This window comes from Sinocyclocheilus rhinocerous, unplaced genomic scaffold (assembly GCF_001515625.1).
Source record: "Sinocyclocheilus rhinocerous isolate Xijiao unplaced genomic scaffold, SAMN03320098_v1.1 scaffold314, whole genome shotgun sequence".
Taxonomy (NCBI): Eukaryota; Metazoa; Chordata; class Actinopteri; order Cypriniformes; family Cyprinidae; genus Sinocyclocheilus; species Sinocyclocheilus rhinocerous.
Window position 1 is genome coordinate 1,765,422 of NW_015630021.1, and position 13,959 is coordinate 1,779,380.

The 13,959-nt window shown below is 38.4% G+C and overlaps 1 protein-coding gene across 1 annotated transcript in view; it reads right to left on the reverse strand.

Moving 5' to 3' along the window:
• Nucleotides 1–1,728: 1,728 nt before the first annotated feature.
• Nucleotides 1,729–13,959, reverse strand: part of LOC107739541 (fibrocystin-L-like) — a 40,330-nt gene continuing 28,099 nt past the window's right edge. Inside the window, exons 48-76 of the mRNA XM_016551690.1 lie at nt 12,859–13,888; nt 12,481–12,672; nt 11,116–11,267; nt 10,349–10,508; nt 10,027–10,231; nt 9,834–9,922; nt 9,554–9,708; nt 9,275–9,404; nt 9,075–9,193; nt 8,787–8,916; nt 8,037–8,210; nt 7,643–7,746; nt 7,428–7,551; nt 7,166–7,284; nt 6,867–6,957; nt 6,183–6,331; nt 5,949–6,071; nt 5,749–5,860; nt 5,529–5,645; nt 5,255–5,420; nt 4,806–5,038; nt 4,539–4,703; nt 4,276–4,433; nt 3,620–3,755; nt 3,164–3,505; nt 2,909–3,063; nt 2,405–2,551; nt 2,142–2,295; nt 1,729–2,043 (exon numbers count right to left, since the gene is read on the reverse strand). Coding sequence (XP_016407176.1) covers nt 1,829–2,043; nt 2,142–2,295; nt 2,405–2,551; nt 2,909–3,063; nt 3,164–3,505; nt 3,620–3,755; nt 4,276–4,433; nt 4,539–4,703; nt 4,806–5,038; nt 5,255–5,420; nt 5,529–5,645; nt 5,749–5,860; nt 5,949–6,071; nt 6,183–6,331; nt 6,867–6,957; nt 7,166–7,284; nt 7,428–7,551; nt 7,643–7,746; nt 8,037–8,210; nt 8,787–8,916; nt 9,075–9,193; nt 9,275–9,404; nt 9,554–9,708; nt 9,834–9,922; nt 10,027–10,231; nt 10,349–10,508; nt 11,116–11,267; nt 12,481–12,672; nt 12,859–13,888 — 5,346 coding nt within the window. The 3' untranslated portion in view covers nt 1,729–1,828. The remainder of the gene's footprint in view (nt 2,044–2,141; nt 2,296–2,404; nt 2,552–2,908; nt 3,064–3,163; nt 3,506–3,619; nt 3,756–4,275; nt 4,434–4,538; nt 4,704–4,805; nt 5,039–5,254; nt 5,421–5,528; nt 5,646–5,748; nt 5,861–5,948; nt 6,072–6,182; nt 6,332–6,866; nt 6,958–7,165; nt 7,285–7,427; nt 7,552–7,642; nt 7,747–8,036; nt 8,211–8,786; nt 8,917–9,074; nt 9,194–9,274; nt 9,405–9,553; nt 9,709–9,833; nt 9,923–10,026; nt 10,232–10,348; nt 10,509–11,115; nt 11,268–12,480; nt 12,673–12,858; nt 13,889–13,959) is intronic.

Genomic DNA, 13,959 nt, shown 5'->3' on the forward strand with positions numbered 1-13,959 from the left:
CAAATAGTGTCTCTCTCTCTCTCTCTCTCTCTCTCTCTCTCTCTCTCTCACTCAGAGTTCTGCAGGTGTAAGTGTGAGGATTGAGGGCTGTGGACTTTATCTCCCTCTAGTGGTCCTCATGTGCAACCTGCGTTTCCTCCCCCCCCCCTCCTGAGCGAGATTCACGTATGAATCAAGCATTTAGTCCCACGGGTTTCAGGTTTGCATTAACAAAGGAAACAAGCGATTTTAGAAGCAATCTCCAACTGTCCCATCCTCCAGTTGTCGAATAATAATACATTTGAAATGTTTCATCGAAGTTCATCTCCAGATGATCGAAGTGGACGAGAGGGAATATATGGAGAAAGCAGGTCAGCGAGATAGGTATGTGCAAGACCATGGAGTGATTTAAAGGTAAGCAGAAGAATTTTATAAATGATACGAGAGGACACAGGCAGCCAGTGGAGGTTGAATAGAATAGAAGTGATATGTGCAGAACGTTTAGTATAAGTTAGCATCCTCGCAGCAGAATTTTGAATATATCGCAATCGAGAGATGGATACTGGTAATCCGGAAAAAAGAGTGTTACAGTAATCAAGGCGGGATGTGATTAAAGCATGTACTAGTAATTCAGCATCTTTTGGAACGGCGTTTGGCAATACGGCGAAGGTGAAAAAATTCAGCTTTGGAGAGCTTACTAATATAAGCATCTAGGTTTAGAGAAGAGTCAAGAATGATACCTAAGTTTTTAACTGTGGCAGATGGAATAATTGATGTGGCTTCGAGGTCAAATCTAGGGGCATTTGTTATGTTTTTTGTTACAGTTGGGGGCCCGACAAGTAAGATATCTGTTTTAGTCAGGGGCATTTGTTATGTTCTTTGTTACAGTTGGGGGCCCGACAAGTAAGATATCGGTTTTAGTCAGATTCAAACAGAGAGGAGGAGTTTCAAACTGAAACAGGAGACGTGCTGTGTGAGTAAAACAAAGGAATATTAAGATAATGACCACTTACTGAATATTTTGTGCATACTTTTGTGTAACTATGGATACATCAGATATTATGAAATTAACCTTGGCAAGATGAAGGAATAGGCCATATTATTTCAAAAATATTTAAAATGTTATTTCCACCCCAGAATGCTGATATGAGATGTGATACGAATTAAATGTGTCTTAATGTTTTTTTTGTTTTGTTTTTGTTTTTTAAAAGGACTGAATTGTCCTGTTAAGCATGTAGTACTTTTTGGACATTGTTTGTAGACATTTAAAATCACCATGAAATCAAAAGTTACAATTCTGATTTTTTTATGGAATATTGCAGTGTTTATTTTACATTATTTAATCTGTGCACTTCATTTTTTATTAAAATTCATGTGCTCTCATAATCTGATCCAATAATTTCTTGATGGATAAAATCAAGTCCCGTCCTACTTTTTTTTTTTCTTTCTCTCATTCAAGAATCAGTTTCCGGAGATACAGTATGCAGTACGTTAGAGTAGGCAAGAAAAGACAATCGCAACATTCATTTCTGGCTGACTTTAAAGGAAATGGAAAAGTACGCCTGTATATGGAAAAACAACACGTATGCAAGAACTTGAAATTTTATTAAGCATATAAGAAAGCATATAAATATATATTTCATAGTAAAAGGAATAGATTTAAATATTTCATTTTGTTCAAAGTAACAGTTGTTTTTGTTCTACAGTTATTATGAGTGAATGTGCTCAGAATTTATAGTTGTAGCTTACAGATAATGATCATATGGGAAAACAGTAGTATATAGACAAAGGCAAATCATTAGAAGACAATAGAATATATTTATGAGAGTGCACTGTGTGTTGTGATTATTTAGGGTCTCATGAGCAGTAGGAGTAGACCACTCAACAGCATGAGCAGATACACAGACTCTGACAAGACAGTTGGGCTGGAGTCAAAGCTGCTGGGGAAGTCATCAACCTCCATAGTGACGACCACAGAAGATGGCGTTGTAGCTGTTCTGAGTGTGAAAGATCTGGACTCAGCCTTCCATTCACTCAAAGTAAAGGCCAACTTCAAGTTCTCACCTGTGAAAGAGGTACAGGGAGAGAAATTACTGTAAACTCTTAAAATAACAAGTGACAGCAATACAAAAAATTTAATTTGCATAACTAAGGCTACCCACCACTTGTAAAGATGGCTAAATCAGTGTAATTGGCCCAGCATTCACTGAATGGGATGGTGGTGTTTCCATGAAGTCCCTCTGCTGGATTCCCATTAGCATCTTTGAGCACAGCTGACATGGTCAGAGTCGTCACCCCCACAGACACGCAGTCACCCTGAAAACACACACACAAAGATACTCGATACCAGGTGCAGTTTCCTAGTAATTACCTGAAAATTACAGTTTCAGGTATTCTTAATGAAATCAGGAAGCGTCTCTCTCACCGCTGCATCCACAGCCATGATGCTGGGCTGCACGCTGAGGGGCCCGGGGGACAATCCCACCACGGGCTGGACCACCACCACCAGGGATGATACCGTCCTGACTGTCTCCACCTGCTGGTCATCACGGGTCACCTCCTGAGTGGCCACCTGAGGTGTTGCATTGCCATGACAACAAAGTTGTACACAGATTAGCAGGTTTTTTTTTTTTTTTTACACTAAAATCAGTTAACACTCATACTGTTCACATCTTGTGACAATACTAATGAAAATGGTGAGTACTTTCATGTTTATGAATTGGCATTCACTTCCATTGTAAGTGCCTCAAATGTAACCCAGATTTTTGCTTGGTCAATTGAGTTTAACTTGTATTGAACCCAGAATATTCCTTTAAATATCAACTTTGTGTTATAAGTTTTAATTAAAATTTCGAAATGGTGCTTGATATCATATCAAATGAAATATAATCTTAGTGAGTTTGGTCATGTGAGTTGATTAACATCTTACATCATTCCAGGATGGGTCACTGGAAGGAGGAGGAGGAGGGATGATGCCCAGGGACGACACATTGAAGCCGATGGACTGACTCAGATTGCCCGAGATAGCAGCACGGCCCAGATCATCAGCAATGTTCTTCAGGACCTCAAACTGTTGGTCTTCTTCTGCAGACGGTATATAAATATACAATTTCAGACATTGTATTGTGATCTAAACTCTGTATTTATCATTTAATTTTAATACACTATAGATGCCGGCTCTAACCAGTGCTGTTGTTGGTGGACGTCTGTACAGGAGGCTCCCTGATCTCCACCTCCACTGTCAGTCCTGTCGAGCGCCGCCTTCTTGCATTAGTTCCCTCACGGACGATTTTGGTGATTCGAATCTTGCTTGGGGGTATTTTCAGGAATGTAGCCAGATTGTTGACCAGATTTGCCCCGAAGAACTCCGCCTCAGTCATGGCCGGGAGATTGAAGGCCAGGAACAAAACCGGAGAGGTGCGGATGTCGACCGGTTCTGAGCCACGAAGAAGTATGTTCATCATTTTGTAGTCTTGGTCAAAAAAGTTAGAGCCATGACTGGAGTTGAAACTGGGAACGTATTGCCCTGAGGAGCACAGAGAGGATTTAAAACAGCAATTATGATCTGTTCGAAAATGATTTTGGTCTTTCAGCCTGCAGGGGGAGCTGTGTTAACATGCATTATCTTGCTGTACTCTACCTGTATAAGTTGGCCCACGCAGTGTGTAGTCGGTTTTGTCTGCATTCCACTGAGCATTTGTTGGACCAACCAAATTATTGTTTACATACACATCCAGCCGCTGAGGGTTTGAGTAAAATATAGCCACCCTGACAGCCTGAAGTCAACAGAAGATTAGTGTAGAGTACAGTGCTTTAGTATACTGAATAAATACAATAAAGTGTCGATTGTAATATTATCTAAGCTAAAAACAAAAATGAGAAACATACAATAATTGCAGATATTTGTCGATAATCTATTTTATATGATATAATTGCATAATATATATAATAATTATTTAGTATTTTTACATAATTTATATATATATATATATATATATATGTGTGTGTGTGTGTGAAAAAAAAAACTTTTCCATACATATGAAAAAAACGGAATAATACAATGGAAACAAAAAAAAATTGAATAATGTAGATAAGAAATTCTTAAAAGAAACAAGACGAAATGGAAATAAAATAAATATAAATTTATTAACATAACACAGACAAGAAATTATAAATAAGAATAAAACCAATTAAATAATTTTTTCTTACTAGGTCTTTTATTGTTCTAAATTTTGTGTGACCTGTAAATGCTGTGTGTCTACTGTCAGTACTGTATAATCCATCTTACTGACTAACCTCTGTAAGTCCAGCATTTAGCAGCATAAGTCTCAGCTTCTGTGGTGTTGTGCTGGTGAAAAAGATGTCAAAGGACTTATTGGTGGCAACAATGGCGTGGAATAGAGATACTCGCTTCTGACACGTGTAACCGGCGCACCAGCCGTGGTCTTGTGGGCCTGTGACAAGATATTCACAGTAAGTTTTTAAAATTCATTAATACACACCTTTTTCTGCTTATGGTAGATGATAATTAGCAGAATGAGGGGAGTTAAGAGTCATACCGTTGATCAAATCCACATATTTGTCCCCCAGGATGGCTACAGGTGAAAGACGCCTGGTTTCTGTGTCTGCGTCCAGACTTTCGATGACCAGCATCCTGTAGTTGAGCCCAAAGCACTTGTAGCTCTGCCAGGTGCTCATGTACGTACAAGTGTCTCTGATCACACCTGCAAAGGGAAACCAGCAACATCAATGCTAAAAGAAACTCCCATCATTCTAAGCCACCCTCTCTTAGATCAGCGTAAATAATAAACTGTCCTCAGATGTACCTTTGTAAGGAGCGATTTGATTCATAGGTATTCTGCTGCCATTGAGAGAGGTGAGCATGACTTTAGGGATGCGGTAATCACCCAGTCCGTGCCGGGGATCCCCGTTCCACTCGTACTCAGACTGGGGCACCACTGCTCCCACGGCACCCAGGAAACTGCCATCCAGATCCTTCAACATAGTCTTCTTCTTAGCATCACAGTCCATATCCACACAGTCCGCAGGGTTCACCTTGCTGAGATAAAAGAGAATGAAATAATGCAATGGTATTTACACATAATATAATACATTGACTAATGATTTTTGGACATACAGTCTATACAATCTATTAACGCTGATTAACATGGTGAACTCATGGTGACATGCTGTTGCATTAATAAGTGTACCAATGTGCAATTCTGAGTGTGAGAAATCCCTTCTATTTGTGTACTGCTAGTTGTATTCAGTTTACCCCAGATCAGGCCGATGAATGAATGCTAGAGAATCCTCTGTGCTGTTTATCTTGGAAATCCTCTCAACACTGATTGGATGTTGTAGATCCTCATTTCCCGGGTTGGTCATGAACATGTAATTTCTCTCTGTCGAGCACACACTCCTGAACCCAACAAAAGTTATGTCTGGGGTCAGAAAGAAAAAAGATGGTAAATATTTTTTTTTGTATAATGACATCATCTTTGACTGTTTAAACTGGAGATTCATACACATTTTGAGGGAATCAGACTCACCAGAGACTGTCATCAGACCAGCTATGGCATTGTAGCTCGTCAGTCCAGTGAGAGGTTTTTGTGGTCCATTGTTATGAGCCGATTCAAACGTCGGCCAGCAAATTCCAGACCTGCCACCTGTTGAACACAAAAAAATGCAGTTAGAATTAGTTTAGAAAATGGATCAATTATATGGAATTTATTCAGTAGTAAATGGATGATTCTATAATATGTATTGTACCATTAGGAGGGCGTGGGGCCTTGTGACTTCTGCTGAGATCAACGTAGGTCATAGTTGTAGATAGACGGTCAAAACAGTTGAAGTTGGGGCTGCTGCCCACAATCAGGGCATCCTGGAGTGATGATTAAAAAAAAAAAAAAGTTACTAAAAAATTAACAGGATAGTAATTTTGACCGAAGAGACATATAGTGCTTCCTCACCTGTACATGGACTGTTTTGCTAGAGTATGCGTGGCTGAGCGAAGGAGGACTGTAGATTAGAGACATGATTCCCATTCCATTATCAATCAGGCTCACGTTGGAAATTAACACATTCATGGATACCTGGAAATGAGGAGAGATCATTAAGTAAAAACAATAGTAATCACCAGACCAGTATAATGCATTTGTATAACTAGCAATTATAGTAGGAAGTTTTTGGATCATTTATCATACTTGAACATAAATGCCAAAATCAAAGCTCCTCCAGACAGTGAATCCCTGGATTTGAGAGCAACCCGGAAGTCCTTCTTTATTCATGTAGAGGCCATACAGACCGCCGTGCGCCTCATTCTGACTCCATTGTGCTTCTGAATTTGGAGATCCTTTTGACATTGTTGAAATAATTGAATCAGTAAATATTGAACATGAAAGGTTCCTATTAGGGATGCTGTCAATATTCGATTTTTTGCTTGCTTAATTATATCTGCTGGTATATGTAATTGTGCATGCTTTTTCCATCATCTAATACTGTATATACTATATCTAGTCTAATACAGTATCAGTATCTAATACAGTAATAACACTTAAATGTTATTTTTTTAAATACATTTTTTTCAGGCTGTACATTATATAGTTGTGATGTCATGTAGCAATTAATACAATTTTAGTTTTAAGGGATTAATTTTTTTATTTAGACAAAATAGTATATAATTTAATATCTGACATTTAATAGGAAATTGGCCATAACATGCATAAATGATCAGCTTATCGGTATCAGCCAGAATTTTTAAATTGTGCATTCATAATTAATACTAAACAAGTATTTAAGCCTTGGAATTAACACTTTATAATGAACACTGTCACTGTTTATCAAAAGTATTTAATTAATTTCCTCTTTTAAAACAAAGTTTTATATACCTGGACATGGTTCTCCATCAATTCGGTATCCCACACGTTCATAGCCAGCAACAATATTCCCTTGAAGAATCACATTGGTTGCCTCACTCACCTAGGAAATGAACAATAATACATCAATTGTATTTATCGATAATTATTCAGCAAATACATTCCTCTCTATTGTAACTGTTTTTTGGACATGTAACATGGTATTATTGAATTACCATCTAAATGGTAAATGTATAATGGTAATCATTCTGTATTGTGTTAAAGTACCATGGTATTACCATCCGATCAAAGTACTTTTCTGTAAAGCGTACCTCAATGGCTGCATTCCATTCAAAGTTGAATTCCGCTCTGCCATTGTACGATCCAGGCCACAGTGTCATTGTAACCAAGTTCCTCCGGACCACATTTCTGTCACCCCAGACTCTGATTCCTGGGAAATCAGAATAGAAATTGCAGAATAGAATAGATATAGTGCTAAATTATATCACTGTGCTGCATAGTGATTACAATTTGTTTAATTGAATTTTCCTTTTGCGTTCACATTGAACAGTGTAGCTACCACTGAATCTGTACCTTCTCCAACTGTGTGATGGATCACGTTGTCTTCGATACTCAGTCCATCTGTCCCGAAAACACCAATAGCAGGAGCAAAGCCGTTGTGGAAAGCACATCCCTTGATGTAAGACTCACCAACCACCTAAAAATATCGTGACAATAAGTAGTTGACAGGAATATGTGTGAATGTGATGATCAAGAATGGGCATGTACTGTTCAAGAATTACTCTCACCCTTCCCAATTTATAAAACACCAGAGAGTATCGTGGGTCTGACAGGTCGTTCCATCCCTCCTGCCCGGTGTTGTAGAACTGAACATTTCTGATCTGGGCTTTTCCTGTGATTCAAGTATCATCAACATGAATGAGTTTTTGTTACTTACACTGTGCTGGAAAGGGTGCTATGTGCTACTGTGCTATGTGCAAATACAGAAATATTATATTGACATGAACTTCTTTAAATAGAATTGCTCAGAAGATTTTTTTCTTATTTAAAACAAAATAATACTATTTTTTCAGCTTTCTCTCATTTTCTTCCGGGTGAACGGGCCTTATGGTTTTGTGTATAATTTGTCCAGCTTGTATTTCGAGAGTGAGTCCCAACATGAGAATTTTCTAAAGTTTATACCTCTGAAATCGATTACTCCGCTGAAGAAGGTTCCCACCAGAACTCTGGCTCCATAAGACTGTGTGTTCATTTCTGGATACTCCTGACCAATGATCTTGATGTTCCTGGTCAGTAAAGCCACATTGCCTGCAAGCTGATAACTTCTTGAAGTACCTGGCACACTGTAGCTCTCCCCTATGTGACCAGATACATTTAATATTAAATCGAATGTATTTAATACAATTATTTAATTATATACTACCGTTCAAAAGTCTGGGGTCAGTAAGATATTTTTTAATGAAATTAATACTTTTACTCAGCAAGGATGCATTAAATTCATATAAAGTTACAGTAAAAATATAATTTTATAAAATATTTTTATTTTAATGAAATGCTGTTCCTCAAAACTCTAGATCAAAGAATCCTGAAAAAGTGCACGGTGTGCACAAAAATATTAAGCAGCACAACTGTTTTCATCATTGATAATAATCTTGAGCAACAAATCAGCATATTAGAATGATTTCTGAAGAAAATCATTGTCATTAAAGAAATATATAACATTTTAAAATACATTCAAATAGAAAACCGGTATTTTAAATTGTAATAATATTTCACAATAGCACTGTTTTACTGTGTTTCTGATTAAATAAATGCAGCCTTGGTGAGCATAAGAGAGTTCTTTCAAAAACATAAAAAAATCTAACCAACCCCAACAGCTTATCAATGCAGCACAATGTCTATTATTACTATAATGGATCTAGGGGGACTAACCAATGTGTGTGTATGATAAAGGCTGGTCCAGAGTCAGTGTGCGGCCATAATCCGAGACCGCAGTTATGGTGCGGATTTCCGTCTGCCAAGGGTCATAGCTGGTGGTGGATAGCAGGATCTTATCCCCAACCTGGAGGTAATAAAAGAGTGTTTTTATTCAAACAAAGAGGATAACGATTCAGAGAACGGAATCTAAATGGCATCAGCAAATCACACAAGCAAGTTAAGTAGTTTTCTAAATCTCTCTGTTCTATTCTATTTTTTGTTATTTTTAAGAAAGCTTCTGACCTTCCAGTCCACAGATTCCTGTAGTGAGACAGTGCTGTTTCCTGCTTGGGATGTGCTAGCAAGCTTAGTGTGATATACATTGTGCGGCATGCCATATAGGTCAAGAGATCCAAACACACCTAAAAGACAACATTTCAACTGAAATCAACACTTTTAAGTTGTCAACGATTCATTCAATAATGAGATTTCTTTATTTTTACCCAGCACTTTGGACCCTTGATTTAGTCCAGATGGTAATAGCCAGTCTGGTGTGGAATGGCTTCCTCTCAGTATGATCTGTAGTTGACCTCTGAAGGGTTCATTAGGCCAGCCAGCAATCAGACGTCCACCCTGATTGAGTGAACATGTACAGATTGAGTTAGTGTATTTAATATGGACTGAAATGGCTAAGTTAGTACACAGGAGGAGTCTGGTTCTAGTTGGTGTAATGATCCCAAGATGTCTATGGCAATTTGAATGTAGTTACTGTATGTACTTACTTGAATGGATATGTATGTGGCATTCAGAACAATGTTATTATATTGAGAAACACTGCTGGTGGAGGTGACATTGTTTGTGTCTGGAATCTCCAGAACTCCAACTATTTTCAGCTTGTTCAGGGAGGGGACTACAACATCCACAACCATCCAAATGCCTTTGAGACAGAATGAGATATTTTACTTTTTTTTTGGCCACTATAAAGTTTAATGAAAAATAGCATACCATATTGTTGAATAGCTTTTTCTTTGCATGGGATTTTGTGACATTAGAGATGCTTACCAGTTGGAATAATCACATCAGAGCCTTCTTGTGGCACATTGAAGTTGTTCACTGAGCTTGACCTCCAAAATGATGTATTTGACCAGAGACTAAACCCAGCATGATATGTTTTATTAGCAAAGCCAATAGATACAATAGATCATTTGATTATTAAATGAAAACAAAATTTCTGAGCATGTGTGTGGTAACATACACATAGATGAAGTTTGCAGGTCTGAAGGATGAATTGGATGAGCCGGATGTGTTGGATGAAGTGACTACAGATTCAGGCAGAGGGAGAGGCTGGATACAGTTGGGATAGTAACACTGATACACTCTGAAGTCCAGCCACCTGTCTACAGCTGAGCGGTCCACACTGTTCCTCTTCCTCCGGCTAGTCACACGGTCTCTTCCAGAAACTGTAGATAAAAAACACTCAATCTTCTAAAAATAATACTTTTCACAGTACTGAGCAGCATGATATGTATTCTATTTAAATACAAAGATGTCTTGGGTGAAGAGATGAGAAGTTTTACCCATGTAATAGAGGTCTTTGTATGTCTGGTTGAAGTACCAGTCCCCATTTACATTCGCAGTGGGGTTCAGGGGCTGGGAGGATCCATTCCTGTCATCTATAATGTGGAACCGGTCAGGTCTCTGGGTCAGTTTGTGGTTGATTATTATATAATTTTCTGGCTGTCATGGAGAAAGGGAGACAAAAACATGAACGTTATATATTGCACGAATTGTAAATCTAGCATTTAAGTCTTCTGGAGACGTACAATAGCTTTGCAATTTAAGTCAGGGATTTTCAAACTGAGGAAAATAAATTAACTTAAAATATTATATTAAAACAATAGGAAATGCAAATTTTTAACATGCTTCATTGGAACAATATATATTGTGAAAATTAAATGAAAATGTTTCTCTTCAGTTGTATAACTCTAACATGACATAGTGGCTTGAAATATAGATAATATTTTAATAATTTGCATTGCATGCTATCCATAAAACTACCAAATGTATATTAGAAAAATTACACTTTTTAATTTATATTTCTCACATAGTATAAATGTCTTTATACATCAAAATATTTAGTATATTCATTTTAATCCCATGCATCAAAAAGTTTTAAAATAGAGTATGGAATCTTTTTTTTTTTTTTTTGTCTTTTTGAGTGTGACATGATCATTATGAACTGTTGTTGCATGACAAGAGCTGTAAAGACTTTAAAAAGGGTATGTAGATGTTGAACTTTTCCTTTGAATGTACATTGGATTATTGTGTAGTGTGCACACTTTACCCGAAAGCCGTAGACCATTCCATTGTATGAGATGTTGGTGATTTGGGAAGCACCATCAAAGTACCAGTTGTATGTTTGGCCTGTGGGCAACATTGCCATCCAGCCAAATGTGTGGGTCACAAGTGTTTGAAGGAAAGGAAGCACACATGTCCCTAAAGAGAGATATGACATTGAGATTAACTGTGCCAACAAAAATTTTTTCTAAACCTCACAGCCCACTTCAACTTAACAAACAATGTTCCCATAATGTTAGTGTATGATATCTTTAGTTATTTTCAGTTTAGAATAATTTTGGAGGGCCAGTTCCTTACATTCTAAGGTGCTGTTCACAAGAACTCGTTTTTGCATTCCACTGCTCTGCTTTTCCATTGTTTTTCTGTAAACATGCACTAGAAGGATGTGTTTGACCATTGTGTTCGCATCTTGGATATTCTGCAGCGTGAGTCTGCGTTAGGGATGGGCGTATCGATCCGAAGTATCGATATATCGATACTGACGCGAGTATCGAAAGTATCGATACTCAAACAAAAAAAATATCGATGCTAAGGTGTGTTTTATTTACCAGTGATTTTGTTAATTTAACAAAAATAAATAAATAATGTGTACAATATGCATTGAATTGGACGAATAACCTTTGTTAGCGAATAATTGTGTAGGATAGAACTATTTTCCTGCCCATCTGAACACATGCAAATGTTGCAAGACAGAACATGTTGCAAGACAGAACTAATCAATCACAGAGAGCGTTCACTCACTTCTGACAGTACATTCAAACAGGGCTGCTTTTCCCAAAAGTATCATAAGAAAGAATTAAAGCTTTTGGGAAAGGCAGCCCTGAACAATGCTTATCAGAGGACAGAGTTATTTCACAATAAACAAACTGAAGTTGTAGCCTACATAGTTTGTGCAATTAGTTATTTAAATTGAACGTTGAAAGATAATATTGATCATGTTCTATTCTGTAATGTTAATAGAAATCATACACTGTCAGAATAAAAAGGTTGCATTTTATGCATGCAACAGTCTGTCACTGGCAGTCCCTTATGAAAATGAACCATGGTTTTACTAAAGTGACCATAGTTCAACTGTAGTATTTGTACTCTTGTTAAAGAAGTTTAAAAAAAAAAAAAAAAAAAAGCTTTTTTTTTATATATTCCCATGTCCTGTGTCTTGTGTTTTTTTTAATGCAAAAACGAGATCTACATGAACCTAAGACCTTTTTTTTTAATTTATTTTTTTAGAACATTCTGGAAACCAAAGAATGTAGCCGGGAAAGTACATGCAGTAAGAGTGAATTGTATAGAAAAACATGCATGCACACTTTTTTCATAGCTTAAATGCTCCGAGTTGATTATTACACCATACCATATGAGTTGGTAAGAATGGCATCTTTAGACTGAAGTGAAGGCGGTGAGGGATTGGCGACGACCATGCGGTGGAAGTTAATGGTGTTGTCACATACTGCAGCAGGGACGCCAACACTCCACTCTGTTCCTGGGAAGCAGCGTCTTGGGTCGAGCAGATTACTCCTTGGTACTACCTTGTAGCTCACATTGCCTTTTCAGAAATATAAAATATTTATATTAATTGATTTATAATTTTATTTCTTTGGCAATGTAGGTTGTTTGTACCATGCTAATAAAGCTATTTGAATCTTGAATCCAAGATATTGTTACACAGATACATTTTTTTCTTAAGTATTTTATGTATATAAAAATACTGTAATATCTAATGCTTCTATACCTGTTAGTGACCCATCAGTATCTACCAGCGCCACCTCATGCTCCCATCTGAACCAGGCCTTGTTGGGTGACTGATAGTACTGGATCCCACTGAATCTCGCACTCCAGCCTCCACAGCGGAACATGCAGGTTCCAACTATTTCTGCCACCCCGACTGCAGCACACGACGGACGGTCGAAGTTCACAAACTTGGTGTTGATGATGCTCATACCATCATCCAGGGGCAGGACAACACCACGTGCGGTGCAGTAGTGGCTCCCCAGTCCCAGCTCATCCACGTGGCCCACCATGGTGCTGTTGACCACAGCTGCACCTCCATCCAATCCCCATCCGCTGACGTACTGCCAGATGATCCTCTTGGCCTCCACTCCTGCCTTCTCATTATTGACCATCAGGAACTCGCTGAACTGAACCGCTCCTACATTCACCCACTCTGCACCTTTCTCGTTGTTCCAGGAAGTGAAACGGCGGAAAACTGCTGGCGCTGGTGTTGAAGAGCTGCAGCTGCCAGGGCGCATGGGGAAAAACTCTTGGAAGATCCACAAGCCAAACCAGCCCTGTGAATGTACCGTATTGTTGAAGAACTGTCCCAGTGGTACTCTCTTCTGACAGATGTTGGGGTCATACGAAGGACTGTCGGGATGATCATGCATGCGATACCAGAAGCCAAAGTGTGTTCCACCAGCTGCGGCATTGTGTCTAATAGTGTTATTAGGGTTGGTGACCCAGTATGCAGCTGGAGTCACATCGTCATTTAGCAAACTGGTGCTCTGTTTTACAAATACTGCCAGGTTATACTGCAGGATGTTGCCGGTCTCAATGCCGTCCTCAATAAAGAAGGCCCCACCCATGATATTGTAGATGACATTATGCTCCACCAGCAGGTTGTGGGTGTTGTGGATGGTGATGGCACGATTGTAGGACTGGTGGATGCCACATCCACGCACGTATGACATAAACTTAACATCACCCATCAGATGCCAGTGGATTGGGTAGCGTCCCAGGCGGAACGCCTGTCCGACATTGAAGAGCTAAAGGAGGACGATGACAAACATAATGCCATGATTGACATTTATCATAAATTTTTTATTTCTTAAATGGA